Source organism: Ahaetulla prasina, chromosome 6, assembly GCF_028640845.1.
Source record: "Ahaetulla prasina isolate Xishuangbanna chromosome 6, ASM2864084v1, whole genome shotgun sequence".
Taxonomy (NCBI): Eukaryota; Metazoa; Chordata; class Lepidosauria; order Squamata; family Colubridae; genus Ahaetulla; species Ahaetulla prasina.
The window spans coordinates 60070017-60092231 of NC_080544.1; the positions used below are offsets into that span (position 1 = coordinate 60070017).

The 22215-nt window shown below is 39.6% G+C and overlaps 1 protein-coding gene across 1 annotated transcript; it reads left to right on the forward strand.

Moving 5' to 3' along the window:
* The first annotated feature begins 3923 nt into the window (after positions 1–3923).
* Positions 3924–21753, forward strand: TLX1 (T cell leukemia homeobox 1). The gene is made up of 3 exons (XM_058189096.1): positions 3924–4407; positions 9410–9611; positions 21491–21753. Exons 1-3 carry the CDS (start codon positions 3924–3926, stop codon positions 21711–21713), a joined length of 909 nt encoding a protein of 302 aa, XP_058045079.1. The 3' UTR covers positions 21714–21753.
* Positions 21754–22215: the final 462 nt, after the last annotated feature.

Sequence of the window (22215 nt, forward strand, 5' to 3'; positions counted from 1 at the left end):
TTCTTTGGCAAGAAAGATGGGAGCTGAGAGCAAGCATGCTGTGTGCTCAAAACAAAACCTCTTGTGTTGATGTGTTGAACTGAAACTTCCTCCATTTACCACCACCAACCCCTTTTTGACTAATCCCCCTTTCGGAACACAGCGTTTACAAAAAGAAAAGAATTAAAAGTTAATTCAGGTGTGTGTATTCATTGTAGAAGTATCTATGGCTTGTTTTAAACATTGCTGCAAAAAAGAACAATTTTGGAAGCAGAGAGCTACTAGATAATGGTATTGAAGAGCATACTGATACTGATAATCATGCTGAATAATATTGAGACTTCATATGCGAACCATGGGAATATATTCGCAAGGAAAATTGTATTTTTACTACCAAAACCACAAAAAAGGCATTTAGTTTGGAACAAACATTTGGAATTAAACTCATGGTGTAACAAATTAATTTGTTTCCATAACAAATAACAAACACAGTAATATAATTACAATTTGAGAGGAAGGCATGAGTTGCTTTTAAAAATTAGTTGGATTGAAATGATGAGAAGTTTGTCAGACATTTGAGTCCCAATCCTGCCAATATCAAACCGAGTCTTTACCACTGTTAAAGGTGGTGAAAATTCCTCCAGACTAAATAAGGCACATTGTACAAATACTTTTTAATTTAAACATACAGTTCTACAAAGGCACTAATGAATCCATGTGAGTGCTGGGGGAATCTCTTGGGCTCAAGTCAAATCTGTTTCTTCCGTCTGGTCTGCTCTTGTTGAAGCAATGCTAAAGTTGAGCCACCCCACTTGGGAATTTGGTGCCAATTATGTTTCAGCAATTGCAGATGCCTCTGAAGATAGAATTTTGGATAGAGTAGAATTTTTTAAGTCACTTTGTCAACTCTGTTAAATCTTACTTGATTATAATTAGTGCTATTATTATTATTATTCTAAATAATATTCAGGCATGGCACAGTTCTACAGGATTGAAAAAGATATAGTAAAAAATGTTTTGATTCAAATTAGCTGAATTTTCTATCTTGCTTAGCTCCCCTACCCCCAAAACCAATTAATTAATGTCACATAGCTGTATATCAATCCATAGATTTCAAAAACTTGCCACCAATTTCCTAAGGGAAAGTGATTCCAAACAAATGCTTAAGGAAGCTGCTGCAACCTTATGGTATAAAGAAGAAAAATTAGAGGTGACAAAATAGCCATAGGAAGAGTTATGGTTGCAACGAACCCCCCCCCCCACCTTGTAATGCACCCAACTAAGCAAAGTGCTGTGAACGCTGAACATCAGTAAATCCAAAAAGGGTTGCTTTCATCCAATTATAGAAAATGATTCAGTGCCTATACTGTGTATGTCTCCACTTATTTTGAAAATAAAACAGATCTACTTTGCCCTCCTTCATTTTAAAAACAAATATTATGTGTATGTCACTTCAAATTACAATGTCAGTAATTTTGACTTGTGTTCACTCACTTGAAGGTTTGTGAGTTGTTGAAACCGGTGGGGGAAACTTGAATAAACATGGGTGAATACTGTACTTACGGAAGGACCTACTTTGTTGATTTTGAAATTGTTTGATAATCTATCATTCAATCTACATAAAATGTCAGGGTAATTGATGTGTGCGAATGTGTGTGTGAACGTCCCAAAGTCAAATGTGTCAAATGACTTCTGGTAGCCGTAGCAGCTGTTGAACATAGACCAAATTTCCATCAGAGCTATAGAAAAAGAGCTTCCTGGGTACTGTTTTAAATGCTTTTAATCTAAAATTAAAAATAAATGCAAAATTTTTCCCACCAGCTTCTTAAAGAACATTGTATGAGGGATTGATTGTAGAAGGGACAGCACATTAAACAGTATATATTCACAGCTCTGGGTGATGAGGATTCTAATTTATCTTTAAGTATTGAAAACACTTCCAGAAAATCCTTGATAATTATTTTATCAATAATTTGTACCAAAGGTCTTCATTTGCCTTCGGCTTTATTACTGAAAGAAACTGCACACTGACTGTAGGGAAACAACTAAGAAAGTGAACACCAAGGCCCAGCTCCTTCTCCCACCTGCTTTCCTTTCTAGTTTTCACCCTTTCCCCACGAACATCTTCTGCTCCTTTCAAAAGCTCCCCATACAAACAATTCAGGCTGGAAGTCCAGAGCTCACTCGCATCCCTCTCCATGGAAAGCGCTGTCTATTAATAGAATTGCACGCAGCTAATGAGCAAAGAGGGCTCTGGGGGCTTGGATAGCAAATGCTGAGGGCTGACGTTGTTTGCAAAATGGAAGGGTGAAGGTAAGCGAGGATTCCTGAATTTGCAGTCAGCCAGCCCCCAAAGTCTGAGAGAGCTTCATTTTGCTGACTCCAAAGGAGACCAAAAGGATTTTCAGGATTTTCCAATTTTGGCACCTGTTATTCAGAGTGAGAACCAGAACCGAGTAACTTCTGGAGATCATACACTCTACTATCTCACTCTTGATGAAATTTTACTTCCACACTTAACACATAGTCATATGTGACTATTAGGTTAGGTAGTTGAAACACAGTCATTAATGAAGAGTTTATACTCTCTGCCTCTGAGTAGACACATTCTCCTAATCAGATCAGAAGAGATTGGTAGGATTATGTAAAAAGGAGATCACTATCATAATTTGCTTTCCTCTTCTCTCTTTGTTCCCCACCCCATAATCTTTGTGGATGAAGATGGGGATTATGAATAGTATAGTAATCTTTTGGCTCCTTACATTTTTGTACAGAAAAACCATTCAATATGGTACTTCTTATAGCCAGCACAACTTTGTGAAATTTCTTCCTTAATATTTTTATATCTATTTCCTTCCTTCCGAAGAGTCAAAATATTAAATGGGTATTTTTCCCTTTTTCTTTTAGCTAAAAGTTGAATGAGGTGTGGGATAAAAGTGCTGAGATGTTCAAAGCATACCAATTTCTAGAGAAATTTGTCCCAAAAACGTTCTTAAAATACTGTATATGCTTTGGAAAGGTTCAATCAATTAAAAGAAAATGGTTCTCTATTCTGCAGGGACCAATCTAGGCAGCAGCCAGGAGTCAACAGTAAATTGAAGGCTCACATGGAAGATACACACTATTCTTGCCCAGTATTGAAGACACTTAATGATAAGCGGTTCTAGCCCAAATTAAATTCAGGGACGGTGATTATGATCTTTTAGACTTCAGGATTCTCCCTAATCAGTGTGGGTCGAAAAGAAAAAAGGGAAGGGAAAGTGAAAGCGAAATGGAAAGGGGAAAGGAAAGGTCGAAGATAATTGGTAAAGAAGGAAGATACAAAACAACAGCTAAAACGAAAGAATTCCTTTTTGTTTTTATAGGACCGAACACACGTGGCGCTCAAAGGTTCAAAACACCGGAGCGAACGCTTCAGAGGCAACAGTTTCCGCGGGGAATTAGAACAGAGAGCCCCGCAGTTTCGCTGCCCACCTGGACCTTGCTTTCAGCGCGTGGCCGCCTGATTTGCTACTGCCGGGCTCCCGGGTTAGATTTTTGCTAGGGGAAGCTCCTTGGCCTCCGTCTCTTCTCCTCCCTCCTCGCTTCTCGGGGCTCCACCAATGGGGGAGCAGGGCCTAGCAGCGCCAGGCTTTGGGCCAACATGATTGATGCCCTCGGAAAGAGGCGAGAGAGGGAGCCCACGGGCGCGCATGTTCCCCCTCCCCACCCTCTCTCCTCCACCTCCTCCTCCTCCTCCTCCTCCTCTCCCCGCTTTTCCTTCCTCAGCTTCCGGCCGTCTTTTTACCTCTTCGGGAGCAAGTGAAGCGAGACCAGAAAAGCTGCGCGTATTTTTAAAAAATCTCTAGCACTGAATCAGGAGGAGGTGGTGGTGGCGGCGGTGGTGGCGGTGGCGGAGGAGGAGGGGGGGAAGTCACCCTCTTTGGGGTGGCTCTCGGCCCAGCATGGATCATTTAGGGGTGCACCACCTCCACCAGAGCCACGCCGAGCCCATTAGCTTTGGAATCGACCAGATCCTGAACAACCCGGACCAAGGCAGCTGCATGATCTCCAACGCGCGGCTGCAGGACGCGGCGGACTACGGCCTGGGAGGATGCGTGGTGAGCAGTGCTTACAACCCCATGAGTGGCCACTACGGCTCGGCCCCCGGCGGTGGAGGGTCCTCCTCCGTCGGGGGCTACGGTAACGGCGGCGCCTGCAGCATGGCTTCGTTGGCGGGTTCCTACAACCTCAACGTCGGGGTCGGAGCCATGAACGGAAATAACCTCAACGCGGCCGGGGGCGTGATCCGAGTGCCGGCCCACAGACCCATGGCCGGCGGCGTCCCCCAGCCACTCCCCACTGCCGTGCCCACCGTGAACAACCTGACGGGGCTGACCTTCCCCTGGATGGAGAGCAACAGGCGCTACACCAAGGACCGCTTCACGGGTGAGTGAGAGGCTCCGGGGCTCTTTCCGCCCCGCGCGAGTTGCCGGCGCCTTCCAGCGCTGTCTCCCCGCTGTCTCCCCGCTCCTGCCTCCGCAAGCCAGTTGGCTGGATAGCCTCCCTCTCCTGCCCTCCAGCGAGAGACTTCCGGCCGTGCTCGCATTCGATTTGCAACTGCTTTAATTGAATCGATTGGTTTGATTTATAAACGGCGTTGACGGATGTGCCTTAGCTGTATGGCCCGAAAGAGCAGCGGTGCCAGAAATTCAGAAGGTTAAACATCAAGTAGCAAGCGTTTCCTAATACTTTTCATGGCGACTTGATTATCCTTATTAAATTAACGGTATTTTATAGCATAATTAGTAGGCGCTTTCACATTGATTAAAACTTCTACGGAAGAGATACTATACCATCTTTCTGAAACTCATACCGCTTCTCAGAAGCTCAAATCGGCGGGCAAATAATCTCGTTGCCTTCATGCAACTTTTAGAAACATTTAAACATTCAATTTTACTTTCTTGGGTCAAGCATGTTATTTCAACATTTTTAAATTAAACCTTGTTCCCGCAATGTAGGTTCTTTTCCAATTTTCTATACTTCGTTCACGAATAGATATATTTTGACCACCTCAATTCCTCATAAAACGCGTCCAACGGTAACAACATCTCTTAGGAACATTACAGATATGGCTAGAAACTATACTATAATATAATAATCCTATAACAATCACTAGCCTCGACATCATTATCTCTCTGTGTGTTTATGTGTATGTAAGTATACACATACTTATGTACACAGAGAGACATACAGTTATCAAACGATTTCATATACATAGTTCACTAACTTTTGTTAGTATATATAGTCCAAGTTGGAAAATAACTAGGTTTTAAAAATGTATCATAACTAGAATTCCAAAACTTAGAAATCATAAATTGAACAAATAATGCGTCTGTCTACATATTCCCTGATCGGGTTTATTCTGTATAATTGTGTGCATCCCTCACAATTACTGTTATAAATTATGGAGCATGGAAATGCGGATAAAAATACTCATATAAAAGAAATGTATCTTTCAGCCAGACGGTACAAAAATGATATTAATACCGGTAGCGCTGAAAGGGAGAGTGGTAGAAGATGATTTATAGTTGAATCCAAGAAACCCTATGCCGTTTTCCCCCCTCCGGCCAGGTTCATCTTTTCCTAGAAGTATGGGGCATGCATGACCCATAAATTGGCAACTACATTATTCGACGTACCTTAAAAAGGGCAAGGGAGGGTGAGAAAAGAGAAAAAAATGTCAATTCATCGTTTAATGGCAGATCTATTGGAAGATAAATTTTAGCAATTCAATGCTCTTTCCGAATCGCCCAGATTTACGTTCATCCCGCTCCTCCCTCCAACCAGGATGCCACAAACAATAATTATATTTCAATTTTAATTTCAACAGCGAGCCCAACCTTCATCAATAAAGGCTCCCATTATCTGACGCTTCGGAGCAGGATACGACCTCCCGTCCCCAGGGCTAACCCTTTACCTGGCTTCCAGCCGGCGCAGAGAGATTATTACATGCAGATTAGAGTAATGGTTGCTGCGATGTCCCCGGCAAGACGGGCGAGCAGATCGAGGCTGTGGCGGCGCGATCTTGCTCTTTGACGCTCTGCTCTGAAGGGAGACCCACGGCGTTCAATGGCAGCAGCTCCCGGCCTGCGATGGTAAATCCAACCGGGAGTCATTACCACTGAACAAGGGGTGGGGGGTGGGCAATTTCGGACTAGACGCGGCCAGGAAGGAGGAAAATTTCCCTTCGGTTGTAGGCAGCCGCCCTCCCAGGATGGGACGCGCCTCGGTCCGCGCAAAGAGACCTGTAGTCCGTTTTGCACTGAGTTTTGAATTGCCCGCCACGCCTCAGTTTCTATGGGAGTTGGCTGGTTTTACTTGAACGGCGGAGACAAATCGTAAACAGCCGCGGAAACTGGGGAGAAGGGAGACCGGCGCTTTTTGGCAGCGCGGCCGATGTCTGAACCCGAAGACTCGACGACCCAGGCGGCCGCTTTATTTATTTATTTATATATTTTTTTATTTTATTTTGTCACAACAGTATACACAAACAATTGTCATAGATAAAACAACATGTATTGAAGAAAATATATAAGTAAAAAATATGCATCAACTATATTAATTTGATATAATGAAGGGAACAATAGGACAGGAACGGTAGGCACTATTGTGCTCTTATGCACGCCCCTTATAGTCCTTTTAGGAATTTCGCCTGGCCGTCGTCAGCCTGGGATGGGGTGGGGGTCTCTAGGCCTTCTGGATTACACCGTCATCACCGCCAATAGCAAAACCGGACTAGAGGTGGATCTTTCGAAATTGCCATCCGCGAGGGCGCAGACGCGGCTGAAGGCCTTGCAGCCCGAAAAAGCCCTCGCCTGGGTCTCCACCCTGCCGAGGGCCTGCTTGCAAATGAGGCTGGGTCGTTTTAGATCGAAAAAAATCATTCTCCGGCCCGTCCTCATCGGGCTTTATATATAATATATATAAGATAATTTTTTGTTCGTTCTTCGGAAAGAAGAGATTCTGTTCTTGCTACAGAGGCCTAACCTTGGCCTTCTCCCCCCCCCCACCTTCCGCCGAGGGCCTCTGCTGGGGAAATGCGAGCCATGTTGGCGTGGAGAGCGAAGGCTGTGCGGAGCTGTAGGGCTATTTGTGGCAAAATCAGCCTCGGCACGGCCGAACAAGGTTCGTAGAATTTCCCTCCGTTCCTTGTTCGGTTGGGGACCCAGTACCCAGCTGAGATCTCAGGTGAGATAAGGGGATGTTGCTGGTAAATTAACCAAAAGTCGCCAGTTTCAGTTTTGGCATTATTTGCTATGTTCTCAAATGGATTTGCTGCCACTAAACGAGATACAAACAAAATCAGGTATCTAGGAGAGTTGGAGATAGATTGCAGTGCTATTCTATTTCAAACACTATTATCAGCTTCCTTCTATTTCTTCCCCCAGTTCCCAGTTACTTTTTTCTATGCCTCTCTGGTATCTGATTAGTATTCTCCAGAAAATGCTCAGCCTTAGAGGGAGGGGAAGAGGGTACAGCTAGATAACTCCCCCCCATTTGATAAAATAAAAAGACCAAAATAAAATCCCTGCAAGAGAGTCTTAAGTCAGAGTCCTTTTTGTTGCTGTTGTTGGTGATTTTGGTGTCAGTAATAGAACTGTAAACATCTTCTTAAGCTAGGAAGATTTTGGAAAATAGGTTAATTACAGCTGTCACAAGTGAAATATAGTCTTAGAGAAATTTAAAAGGAGCCTTCTTTAATTGCAAGAGGGGCTTTATTTAAGGCCCAAAGGACCCAATACTGTAAAAATAATCCCCTCGTGCAGAATAATTATATAAAGCCATCTAACTAAAACAAAACACTACAATTGTAGTGGACAGTACAGTTATCCTGATAGTTTCAGTCCAATAATGCTATAAGATTTATACCAAGTTACATTTCCTAGATTTAAAATTAAAGCCATAAATGAAGGAATTCCAAAGAATGTCAAAGTAACTCAGAGCAATTATATCTAGAATAATTCTTGGAAAGCATTCCCCTGCTGCTTTTTTCACTTCCTGCTTCCTTCAATAACACTTTTCTTAGTTTTATTACTTAAAACATTTTCCTTAGTTTTATGATTTCTTGGGAATATGTTCAAGTGAGTGAAGTTGGGAGGCAATCTATTTAAGGTTATAAATAAAATAGCAAAATATATATTCCCATAAGCATTATTTCAATTGGTAATTGCATGGACATTTATGAATAAATCAAATATCAAAAGCAGATTTTGATAATGAGAGGGAGAGATGCATCCCACTTCCATATACATTTACAAATAATTGCACTCACTGTAATTGCAAGCTGAGTTATGTGACTGTGACGTACAGAGTCAGTTCCATTGAGTTCAGTGGCACTTAATTCTGAACAAACTGGACTCATCTTTAGCATCAAGAGTTAGCCCAATGCATATTTACTTAGACATTATTCCAATATTTTAAAAGCTGTTTTCGTTCATATGAAGATTATTGTAATTTACAGGCTGTATGATACACATCTTTTATCTAGAAAGAATGGCTCAAACTTCAGAAAGAACTGCCTGTTTAATTAGGTTTATTTTGAATTAATTCCTGTTGATTTTTCTAAGAGTACGAACTTTGCTCGGGTTATGGACTTCAATAAAAACAATCTTCAACAAAATAAAAACACATAAAAATGAAAAATGAAAATGTACTTTGATTATTACATAACTACTAAGGATATGAATAATCATCATAATTTAAAAAAGGTTGTCAAAACAATGAAAAGGGGGGTGAACAGGAATCCCAGATTTGGATTTTTTATAGGGAAGGGTTTCAAGTTCTCTTTTGTTCCAAAATCTTAAATAACAGCAGCTCAATAATGCTCTTATTCAGGCTGCAGAAGTCTGAAGCTTTATTTTTACCGGAATTTCTCCCAGATAACATTCAAATGATTGGGCTATACAAGTACACAGTTTTGATCGCTCTGCTCCTAGCTTGCAAGGTAGATTTGGTGCTCCAAACAAGGATTTCTCCCCTCCCCATTCCTGCCCCCTGCCCACTTCGTATATGCCCTTCACTTGCTCCTCTGCCACAGAGCTCACTTCTTGCAGAGAGTCTGGTGCCTCCATATTGGGATCCACCTGGGCATATGGGAAAGCTCCTCCACAGCAGCCCGTGAATAAGGAAATATTGGTGGGTTCCAAAACAGAGGTTTGTGCTTGGAAAAGCAAGGAGGAGATTGTGAGCCCTGTGACCAAGCCTTCTCTGCGCCTTCCTACTTCTCTGTTTGACTCTTGGTGTCTGTCTTTCTGTCTCTCCTCTGCCGCTGCTCTGTGGAGTCCTTCCTGATCATATCACTGCTTGCTTCTTTGCCCCTCCTCCCCCCCCGCCCGCCCTGTCTCCCCTCCAGTGGCCCTCTCACCGTTCACTGTAACACGCCGTATAGGTCACCCCTACCAGAACCGGACGCCCCCCAAGAAGAAGAAACCGCGCACCTCTTTCACCCGTCTGCAAATCTGTGAACTGGAAAAGCGCTTCCACCGACAGAAGTACCTGGCCTCAGCCGAGAGGGCGGCTTTAGCCAAGGCTCTGAAAATGACTGATGCCCAAGTCAAGACCTGGTTCCAGAACCGGAGAACAAAATGGAGGTAAGCACACCAAGCAAGTGAGCTGTTGCTACTGTTGCTGTGTGGGAACATGTTTTTCAGCGGACTAGGTCACTTTCTGGGCCATCAAGACCAGACTCTACAAACTTCCAGTAGGTTTCTTCTCCCTCCCCCCCCCCCCCCCCCGCAAACTTCTCAGTGGGAGTTGATCAGGAACAGGGGTGATTTCCTAGGGTGAGCATGGTTAGATCTGGTCTGCCAAATGTGAAGCATGCCCCAAGGATCTACTGGGCACAGATCCCGTCATTTCTGGAAGAAGCTGGTCTCATTTAGGAATCAAAGAACTCATTTGGGTTCCTGTTTAAAAGTTCTTTGTAGGAGGACTTCCCCAACATGGTCCCTCCAAATGCTTAGCAAACAGAGTGGTGGAGCTCGTGGTAAATATGTGTCTTGCAATTTTGGCATATCTGGAGGGAAATTGATGAATGTTGTGCAGTTTTAATGTCAAAGGGATTGAGAGTTTTATCAGAACTCAGATTTTTTTGTATTTGACTTGATCCTACCACCCAATCTGATATTTAATATTTATTTAATTTCATATATATCACTAAGTGTTCATACTTCTTTTTGAATGTGTCCCTTTATATGTAATACATAGACATTTTTACTACTTTTACCTGATTCACCCACTTCTCCTCCTCCAATTAATGTACGTTATCTACTTCAAGCTAGCTCTTTCTTATTTCTGGGTAAAAGAGCCTCTGCCTTGACCTTTCTGATTAGTCAAAGTTATTCTAATGCTTAAATTAGGAATCTTTGTGTCTTATGTATGCCATTTCCCCCCAAAACATGACCAGTAGATGGGTTGGATATAAACTCCCATAATTCCTAGAAAATACAGTAGGAAATGGAGTCCATCTTTTTTAACCATTGAGATATATGTACAGGACTTCCTGTCCATCATGTGACTTTTGCTGTGGTGGAACATATTTCAATCATCATATATTGGCTTCTGTCTCCCATTTGTTTTGCTTTGGAAGCCAGCAATCTTTCTGATCTATTTTAAGCTTGGAACAGATGCTTTGAAAACTGATTGGTTAAAGCTGAGTCTTGGTTTATTGGCTGATGGACTGGAAATGGTGGGGAGGGACTGGTTCCTGTGAGTTGCCATTCAAAATGAAGACAGCCAGGTTTGTTGTGGAAAGACAGCTTCCGTTGCTAGAGCTACAGGAGAAACAAACCAAGAAAAACTTTTTCATAGTGAGGTCTGATGCATCCGGTCTTCAGTCTTTGGAAACAAGTAAGGAATTTCAGAGGCTGTACTATATGTACCATCTCTCATTCTGGGTGACTCTTCACCCATTTTACGAGCAGAATAGAGGTGGGGCTGACATCACCCACAGCAGAATCCCAAGCCATTTCCTTTGCTATTTTATGACTCAGCAACAGATGGGAGGGAGGTGGCTAGAAGTGGCTTAAACCATTAGTGTTCTGTATTTCTAGAAATGTTGTCTTTAAAATATTGGATAAGCTGCTCTGACATTTTTTGTTCCTTGTTCTACTTCTGATCTTTAAGTTGTCTAGGCATATGCTTAAAATATTGTTCCTGGGAACAACACAGGATTTAAGCAATATGAGGGGGTTTGTACTGAGAAGCCCACAGGTATTGAGGGCAAAATTTCATTGTTGGGACTGATCTAAAACTGGAGAGGTGAGCTTTCTTTCTATTGCTAGGACTGATACAAACTGTTTGGGCAGCAGAGGAGAAAGAATTTTCATGGCAGCTAAAGCAGGGGTGTCAAACTCCGTGTTGTTGTCATGTGACATATTGTGTCTTTTCCCCCCTTCCCTAAAATGGGGGTGGGGATGGCCAGCACATGATGCATCTGGCCCGCTGGTCTGCAAGTTTGATACCTCTGAGCTAGAGACACCTAGGAGCTAATCTTTATTAAAGCAGCTTCCGGATAGATGAACTAGAAAGGATTGAACAGCGTCCCTTAAAAGAATAACTCAAGGACAATCTTATTTTGCAGTTTCAATAAGTTTTAATGTAATCTGATCAACTAGATTGTCTGTGTATGCTATCATAAATATATAGCCTTGAAATTCATGAAGTTCCTAGTGGTTTTATTATAAAAAGTCTTCCAGACACCTACCATGAAGCCAGATATTAACATCCTGCTTAAAAATGACTATAGAGGCAAACAAGCTATTCTCCCATCTAAAATTTTAAATAGATAGTTTGTCTTTACCTGGACTTAAGGAGGCAATATAGGCAGCATAGTTGGTCTTTTCTCAGTGTAAGAAGAGGATAATCACTTCACAAGAAAATGATATGCTGTTATAGACATACAGTATATTACTCAGTTCTGACTTCTTACAGCCCTGAAAATTTGGTCCTTACATCCCCATAGGGAGTCTATAGCATTAGGATGGAAAATAAACAGTTTCACCTTTGAAAAAAAAAATCAACAAATATGAAGTATTTTCTCAGAATAGGGATATGGAGGGAGTGGGGACTAGTGATATTGAAGTTCAATAAAAAAAGAAAATGCTAACATCCTGAATACAAGTATTCCTCGACTTACAGCAGTTCACTTAGTTCAAAGTTACAACGGCAGAAAGTGACATGACCATTTTTCTTACTCATTGCAGCATCCTCATGGTCACATGGTTTACATTCGGATGCTTGACAGCTGACTCACATTTATGACGGATGCAGTGTCCCGGGGTCATGTGATTACCTTTTGCAACCTTCTGACCAGCAAAGTCAAGGGGGGAACTAGATTCACTTAACAACCATGTTACTAATTTAACAACAGCACTGATTTACTTAACAAATGGGGCAAAACTCACTTAACAAACTTCTCACTTAACAACATAAATTTTGGGCTCAATTGTGGTCATAAGTTGAGGACTACATGTTTCAAGCCATTATTATGTGTGTAATGCTAGGAATGATACATTAACATATTAAGGTAAGGCTTGTAATCATGGAATGGATACCAGTTATCTAGGAATACAAATATTAATAAATAGAATCTTTTTTTAAAAAAAGCTACAACCAACCATACTAAAAATAAAGACACCCAATGCATATATATATATATATATATATTTGCAAATGCATTCCAAATTAAAACAATAGCTTCTCTTTTTTATCTTTATTAAGAGATTTTATACACTAATAAAAATCAAGATACTATATAAATGAAAAGAAAAAGAATAAAGAAAGCAGAGCAAGTGAATAAGTACAAGACATACTGTAAATAAGGAAAGAAAAGAAATAGAAAAAAATACATCAAGCTTTGGCTTCCAACTTACTTTATAGCAATTATAAATTTTTCATCTATCCTTCTTCTTTATAATTACATCATAATTCCCTTCTTCCCATATTTTTCTCTTTCTAATTATCAAATCCATAAATCATTAGTTCATTTTTTCCCATTTTTAGCAAAAAGTCCATAAAGGTTTCAAGTCACTAATAAATGTATTTGTCTTCTTCCTAATCAAACAAGTCAGTATTGCATTTTTCAAGTTTTATCATTTTTACCAATCATTGCTCTGTTACGAGTATTTCAGAATCTTTCTGTCTTTGTGTATATAGTAGTCTTTCTGCTGTACCATATATAAAGAAAACAATATTCCAGGAGTTTCTTCAAGTCATACATTAAAAAAAATCAGGTTTCTTATGTATTAAACTTTAAAATTCTTTGCATTGTTGTATGTATTTGTACCCAATATTTTCTATTACAAATCCATTATGCATAGTAAAATAACCCTTTGTGTTTTTCACATTTCCCACCAGGTATCTTTATAGATTCTTGTTCTGGTATCATATACCAACAGTACCTCATTTTAGATTTGTCTAAAAGTGAGAATATTTAAATAGATGTTTAAATATTTAGTAGTTGACATTACAGTACCTCCTCTTTTATATTTATGCCCATAATTGATCATTGGAAGAATTCATGGTTCCAGATGTTATAATTCCATTTGAAGTACAGCATGTTAAACTTTTCTATTAATCAGTATGTCATAGGATATCTGGAGCTACATTTCTTGGCCCCTATTTAGTTAGCAGATTTATTAATAATTAGAACATTTTGAATCCTCTCTCTCTCTCTGGGTACATCATTCATTTTTTTAAGAGCAATAAAACATTATAAATAGGGCATTTGTGTTATTGGCATTTAATCATGAATGAAGAATACATTTCTGTTTTTTTTTTATTTGATGTGTCCATCTGTAATATCACTATAAGCTGTTTTATACTATAAATATGTCCTGAAAATGCTATTAAGGATGCAGTCCTATGCCAATATACATAGGAATAAGCCCCACTGAATAAGTAACATCTATTTCTAAATAAGCATGTGTAACATAATAATTAGCTTAAATTATATATACAGAGAAATGCATATTGTAAAAGAGCCAGGAAAGGTGTTAAAGTAAGAAGAAGCCCAGGCTTATGTCTGACCCCAGGCATGAAGGCTCACTGGATGACTGTGCCATTTATTGCCCGTCATTCCAGCTGTCTCCATTGGACTGCTGTTGGAAGAATAGGCAAAGGGAGTGTAAACTGATGGAGTAAAAGCAGAATTGGATATAAAACAATTAAATTAATTATTGTAAGTAGAGATTGAGGCAGAATTTTTAACACACTACCTGACTCTGTGGTCTCTTCCCAAAATCCCAAAAGCTTTAACCAAAAACTGTCTACTATTGACCTCACCCCATTCCTAAGAGGACTATAAGGGGCATGCATAAGAGCACAAAAGTGCCTACCGTTCCTGTCCTATGTTTCCTTTCATTATATCAAATTAATATAGTTATTGCATACTTTTGCTCATATATATGCTTATATGATGTATTGTTGTTTTATGTTGATGCTTGTGTATACTGTTGTGACAAAATAAAATTTAAAAAAATGATATTGAGTTTTGTAGGCTCAAAGGGTTTTATATCTCAATTTTAGAAATCGATGTTGAAGTATGCCTTCTCATAACACTTTAAATAGGTAACATATTCAGGCCCCAGAAGCATTTTTTCCCAGCTCAAGAATCTAATACCTTCCTTATATGTGGCTTTCAGCTCCCAGAATTCCCCAAATAGCATGTTTATTGCTGAGAATTCTGGGAATTTCCTAACACCCAGGTTGGAGAAAGGTGATGTATTTGGTAGGTCTTGGAAGTTTCCTTTTGAAATGAAAAAGGTTATGAAATAGCCTTTACCTATGAAAGCTTCCTGGCTTTATGTGTTATAATGTCACCAATCTGAATTGTTCTTAACTTTGCTAAATATCAGTCATAGCCTACTAGTATGTTGCCATACAGAATCATCCAAAAAGCCAAGGACTCAGCCTGTCTGAAAGCTGGCAAGAAAAAAGAACTTATTTTGCACACTTGCCACCAGCAAAGCCTAAATTATACACAACCAAGATAAAAGAATGCCAGGAAAATTATTGCAAGGAAAGAGACATGAACATGGTTGGTATAAATAATGAGTCCAGCTCTGCCAGAGACCAAGAATGGGAATCTGCAGGAATCCATTACTTGAGCTCTGTTTATAAATTTACTTTTGTCAGTGGATTGTTCTATATGAAAAACAGAACTATTATTGCAGAAATTGCTACACTGAACTTGGAAGACTTTATTCTCAGATAAGATTGTACTGTCTTTACAGTTGTGGAATAACACATTTTTAACACTGCATGTGCAATATTGGACACCACTTGGTTTGCCCATATATGATGCTTAGCAACTACTCCCTTACTTTGTCTTTCCAGTTTACAATTCAAAGTGGGGCTCAACATAACACAACAGCATGTTATTTTTGGGATTGCCTCTTCATGAGGTTAATCAGGTTAATAAGGATGGGCATGTTCCAGGTCTATTCCTTTAAATGGTGCCATCTAGTAGGACTTTGGAAGCAATAGCACTTAGACTTATATACCACTTCACAGGGCTTTACAGCCCTCTCTAAGCGGTTTACAAAGTCAGCATATTGCCCCCAACAATCTGAGTCCTCATTTTCTGACCTCGGCAGGATGGAAGGCTGAGCTGGTGAGACTCAAACTGCCTAACTGCCAAATTGCAAGCAGCCGGCACTCAGCAGTAGCAGCCTGCAGTAGTGCATTCTAACCTCTGCGCCACTGCAGTTCTTACCCCTGTCCCTTGCCCCTATTTTATGGAATACTTTCCCCTTAAGATTTGGCATCCCTCACCCTTTTGTCTTTCCAGAAGAGTGTAAAGGGTTAACTGTTCCCCAAGGCATTGGAAAAGGTAAGGTTAGAGCCTGAAGATTGTTCTGTTCAATGGATTGGATATTGTTGGCTAGGCACAAGGCTGTACCGTATTTGTTTTTTATTGTTATTGTGAGTCATCCAGAATTGGCCACAAAAGTGTCTCAAATAAATAACCACCTACCCAAACAAATGACTTCTGTGTAGATTTCAGGGAAGCATTCCTTTTCATATTAACTTGGACAGTCAGTGTGGTATAGTGATTAAGGTGTTGGGCAAGGAGCATGGAAACCTAGGTTCTAGCCTAATCTTAGTCATGGAATGCAGCTGCAGCCAATCTCTTCCTCTTATCACTGACAGGTTCGGCAACAAGCTAGGTGATAAACAGAACTTTTTGATAACTGTTATGTGAGAACTAGGCGAATACAGTGCAAAACAAGCAGACTCTGCACTTAATTGCAACAAATGCTGGGAAAAATAGTCCTCCTTCCGTATTTCCTTGGGCAGTTTTTTAAAAAAAATTCTCAAAAAGCCTGCTTATCTTCTATATCAGGCATACAACAAGTGTGATCGAGAGACAGCTCGTCTTTTATGGCTACAAAGTTTTCTAGAATGTTTGGTTCCTTTCCCTGCAGTTTGAGTTTGTGATGATTTTAAGAGATAAAATGGATGCCTTAAGCTTTTCTGATATTTATGAACCCTCCTTTAAGAATGGGCCTTTCCCATCAATGCAAAACCTGGAAAGGAAACCAGGACATCAGAAGAGTTCAAAGTGCAGCACTACTAATTTTGTCTTTAAAATAATAACTTAGGAGGCAGATTGGATTGGGAAAGGGTGACTGGCCCAAGTTACTCAGTGACTTCATTGGTCCAGTGAGGACATGAAGCTGGGTCTCATCAGTCCAATACAGATGGTCCTTACTTGTAACTGTCTTGTTTAGCAACCATTTTAAGTTGCAACAGTATAAAAAAGTCAGATTTAAGATCAATCTTTGCATATTTGACTATTGCAGCATCCTATAGCTTGCAGGACTACCGTTCCGGCATTTTGTAGCTGGCATGCATTAAGGACCATTACAGAATCCATCATCACATGATTGCTATTTGTGTGCTTCCCAATCGGCTTGTGTCAAGCAGAGTTAATGGAAAATGCGGAAATAAAATCATAAGTCGTGGTTACATGATGTTTTGCTTAAAGACTATGGTGACTCACTTAATAACTGAATGGGAAGTAAGATCATAAGATTTTTGTCTTAGCAGCCACAGATTAGCAACAGAGCTACTGGTCCCAGTTTTGACAGTTAAGCGAGGACTTCCTGTGTTCTAATGCACCAGGGTTTATTTCAGAGTAGGTGTGCACAGGATTTCATTCCTTTTGTAATTAATATATGCTGGACTGTACTCAGAAGCAAATATTTCTTTTCTTCTTCTTCTTTTTTTTTGACAATGTTTCCAAGGTCCCAGTGCAGTCTGGATGGAACTTTTCCCACGAGACATTTCTTCTCAGTGCCAGGAAAGCTTTACTTGAATTTGCATATTTCCAATTAAGGCAATGAAGGTCTGGCTGAAGAGCTGTAACTAAGCTGCTTTCTATTGCAGTCTTGAAACAAATTGAGGTGGGACGTGCTGCTTACTTTATTCTTTCCTTACTGCCATCCCCCAAGCCTGGGCTTTGTTTTTTGTTCTTTAACAAATTACTGCTTTTCTCTGCCAAGTGAACAACTTGGCTAACTGAGAAAAATATTCCATATTGAAATTAATAAATCTGTTTTCACTAATTACAAACACAGCTAAAGAGCAACAGAAGAGGCCCGATTACATTTCTCTGAGTCAAAACAATATTAAATATGCATCAGGAGTAAATTTGTAGTGGAAAGAAAACGGTACTTTTTATTCATGCAATTTTTTTTGTTAGAGGATGAGCAGAATATGGCTTTAGAATCCTTCTCCCAGTACACACACAGACCCTCGCATAGTGCATTTGTAGACACACACATATACAGAGGGCTGAATTTAAAACATATTATTTATATGAAAAATTAACACACATTTAAACTATTTGTTCTCAACATCCCCTTCAAGAAATATTGGATCAAGGCTCCCATCCTTCTCAATCATTGCAAATGCTGAGAACCGTAGTCCCAAATAACCCGAAGGTACCAGACAGGATGAAAAAGGCATAAGGGTATTTTTAGAGCATGATTGTTAAATGAATCACATGTCTATTCAGCACCCTAAGACAAATAATCCCCTTCCACACACACATTATGTCCTAGGGTACTGTATACAAGCCTTTCACAATACACACCTTCAGTTTTATGTTAATCAACTCTAAGGAGTTTTTTTACAGTTATGTGTGGATGTAAAAATTCCACAACCAAAGCATCTAATTGCTCATCTACTCCAAAACTGTTGCATGTTTATTTGAGCATGCAGTATTTTTTAGTTCTTTGAGCATGCAGTATTTTTTAGTTCTGGTACTTCCTTATCTATGGAGGTAGGTATATTCTTTCTCTCATGTTTTGGCTGCTGCAGTGCCTTGAAGGGATGAAGAGCCGTTGTGGCACAGTGGTTAGAATGCAGTACTGCAGGCTAACTCACTGCTCACTGCAGGAGTTTGATTCTGAGGTCCGTAAAATGAGGACCCAGATTGTTGGAGGCAATGTGCTGACTCTGTAAATTGCTGTAAAGAAGGCTGTAAAGCATTGTGAAGTGGTATATAAGCCTAAGTGCTATTGCTATTGGGTAAAATCAACTCACTTGCTCTCAGGAGCGCTGTTCATGGTTGTAATTTCAAATCTGCCAATCAGATCTGAAATATTTTTAATAGGCAGTTGATGGTTCTACTCTTAATACAGAAATGTTGGTCATGACCTAGTAAAAGTTAAATATTCGAAGCCACAATGAATTCATAAGATCAGGTTATAAACCTGCTTTGAAATCAGATTGATCTAAATGCTGTACCTATTTAAAGTTGTTTGTGTTTAGGGCTTGGATATTTTTTTGCATTTTCTTTTAGGTGTCATCTCCTGTAAGTTACAGTGATATCAATAGGGCATTTTTTGTGCAAAAAAAGCATAGTTTATATCTAAGCATAAATCACTTTCAGAAAGAGACGTAAACTTCTCAAATATCCTTGACTTAAAACTACAATTGACCCCAAAATGTCCATTGCTAAGCAAAGCAATTTTAAGTGAGTTGCACCTCATTTTATGACCTTTTTTGTCACAGTTGGTAAGCAAATCACTGCAGACGTTAAGTTGTTAAGCAAATCTGGCTTCCCCCATTGAGTTTGCTTGTTGGAAGCCAGCTGGGAAAGTTATAGATGGTGATCATATGACCCCAGGACAGTACAACTGTCATAAATACATGCCGGTTGCTTTGTGCCAAATTGTAAACATGTGACCATGAGGATGCTGCAGTGGTGGTGGGTGTGAAAATTGGTCATAAATCACTTTTAAAGTGCCATTGTAACTTCAAAAGGTCATTGAATGAATGGTTGTGAGGACTACCTGTAAGACAGAAATATTGTTTCTTTTCCCATCTCCACTCATCTTGAAAAGTATTGAAGTTTTTAGATTAATAATTTCCCTGTGCTTTAAGGAGTTTAACCTGCATTATGTACCACATTTCATTACTCTCTTTTTTGATAATTTTTTCAATAATCTTCCCAGATCCGATGGAATCAAACTAAACCAATATCCCAGGCAGAAATTGTTTTATATTATGACTAAAAGTCTGACAGTTTGTGAACTGCAGCAATGGAAGGAGATCAATATCAATAAAGATAATAAAAAGGAATCTCCTAGAGTTTCATTATAAAATAATTTTCAAAACAGTTTATTACCAAGTAAAGAGGAAATTAATAGTTTGATGGACAGTAAATCGGTCTCTTCCTAATTCCAATCAGAATGACTTTTTTTAAAAAAGGGTGTAGATTCTTGGAAATATTAACATTTGGGAGATTTCATCAGAATTTTGAACAGTGGAATGATCTTCTAAGAATGGTCTTATTAGTTAGCTTGTTGGCTTTAGCTTTGATCGCATTTGCTACATATTATAGGCCCTGGATTATTGGTTTCTGGCCTAGCTCAGCATGTTGGGAGATTCACTTCTTTGGGTATTATTTCACTTCTCAAATTTCTAAGTCTAAGTCAAAGCAAAAATGTTTTATGGGAATTGGGGAGTAAGGGTGCTTTCAACCTGTGATGATAACTGTAGATGCTGGTATGAAAGGGAGAGAAAAGTCAAATCTTTCCTGATATTAGCAATCTATAATATTTTTTCTGGATTTCTGTTTTTAAAAGGCAGAGTATTGTAGCATCTATTTTAAGATACCACAGTTTTATTGTAAACTTGTCAAAGCAGAATACTTGATGCATCTAATGACAGTGGCTCCAACAAGCCTGAAGTCTTCCGTTTCCTGTTTGAACACTGCTACTTGAGAGATAATTTCTAAAATCCAGAATAAATTCTTTATGAATCAGATTAGGATAAAGTGATTGAAGTTATAGAACTAGAAAGAGAACCTTTCATACTTCTTCCGATTCTGACAGTTTTCTTGTAAAACTTTTTATTTTTCTGCCTCTCTCAGTTTCTTTTTCTTGGTCCCTCCCTTGCCTTCCCCCTCCCCCCTGGCAGTGTCTTCTTGTGGACTTCTTTGCTCTTTTGATTATTTCCATAGTCCTTAAATAAAATAGAAATAAGGAAAGTTATTTGTAGCAAAAAAGATGAAATATGTTACGTATCTCTTTGGGCATCATACTGTGGCATGAAATAAATTCTTGTGAATTGAACGGCACCAACTTTAGATTATAATGGATTCTGTGGGATCTTTGATGGTCTCTCAGCTTGATTGTTTTGTTGCAGACTTTCATTACCAAACTAGGTAACGTCATCATGATGTTATCTACTTGGGTAACAACCAAGCTCAAAGAGTACCCAGAACCCCACAGTTCAACCCTGAGCCACAAATATTATCTTATTTATCTGTTTTTATTTTTTTGTTTTCATCTTCAATGCTTCTGATTATGACATGATTTCAGATACTGTTAGTTGTGGATGTGGACTAGATTAGTGTATAAATTTTCCAAGGATTTGAAGTGTTTGTTCTGTGTAATTGTGGTACAGTTTTAAAACAAGAGGCATTCTTTTTATGAATATGAAGTAAAACATTCAGTAAATGGAGCAATGTTTAGAATCTGTAGCGTGTTTTTCACATTTTCCACTCACATAAATGTGTAAGGACAGAATAGTCCGATACACACCATCACACACACATACAGCTGATCCCTCATAATTCTAAAATTTAGCATCAACCAAATAACATTAATAGTTAATGGATGGATGCAGGTGCTGCTTCAGACAACACATAGTTAAGCTATTGGCTGCCACTAGGATGATCATTGATTCAGATGGTTTGAAAGAAGAGCTAGGTCTTTTAAGGGATGTTCCCTTTGACTGTTCCATGGATTCTCCATTCTCAGTTATTTAATATAACTGGGCAGCAGGTTGCCTTAAATGTGACTTTTCATTTTGGCTATAATAGAAGAAAAAAATCCTTGAGCATAAGAATGTTCCAAAAGATGGGAAGATCTTGTGTTGAAATGGAACTTTTACAAGTAACGGGCATCTGTTGTCCTGCTGAAACATGACACACTCTGTGCATTTCTCTTAGGCGGCAAACTGCAGAAGAACGGGAAGCAGAGCGGCAGCAAGCCAATCGCATCCTCATGCAGCTCCAGCAAGAGGCCTTCCAAAAAACCATCAATCAGCCCATCCAAGCAGACCCAATCTGTGTTCACAATTCCTCCCTCTTTGCCCTCCAGAACCTTCAGCCATGGTCAGATGACACTTCCAAGATCACCAGCGTTACTTCTGTGGCCTCTTCCTGTGAGTGAAATCTTAACTTTGCCTATGCATGGACTCTTGCATTACAGAGTGGCTGGCCTTATTCAGCATCATCCGTAGAAGACACGGTTACCTATGAATGAGCCAGCGGCAGCAACCAGACAATATCCCCTTGCTAGCCAAAGCTCTGAAAGGTCATACAGTGCTGGTCTAGTGGTATGTTCTAATAAAAGGCAACAATTTTCTTCTTTCTTTTTCATCACCATCACCATCACTATCACCGTCTTCTTGAAAAGGGTGACACTGGAACATTTGAAAACTCTTTCAGAGAAAAAACAACCCAAGGTTCTCCCTTTGAGCCATTTTCAAGAAACAACTGCTAGATCATTTTATCTGCTGACAACACAGGAGTTGTTCTCCCATGTAAGTATTACAGGCTGATCATTTCAAGAAAAACCACAATTGCGATCTGAATGAAGAATAAGAACTCTTTTTTTTAACAACAACTGCATCTCCTGCTGGTGCCCTTTTCTTAAAAGACATTTAGATTTT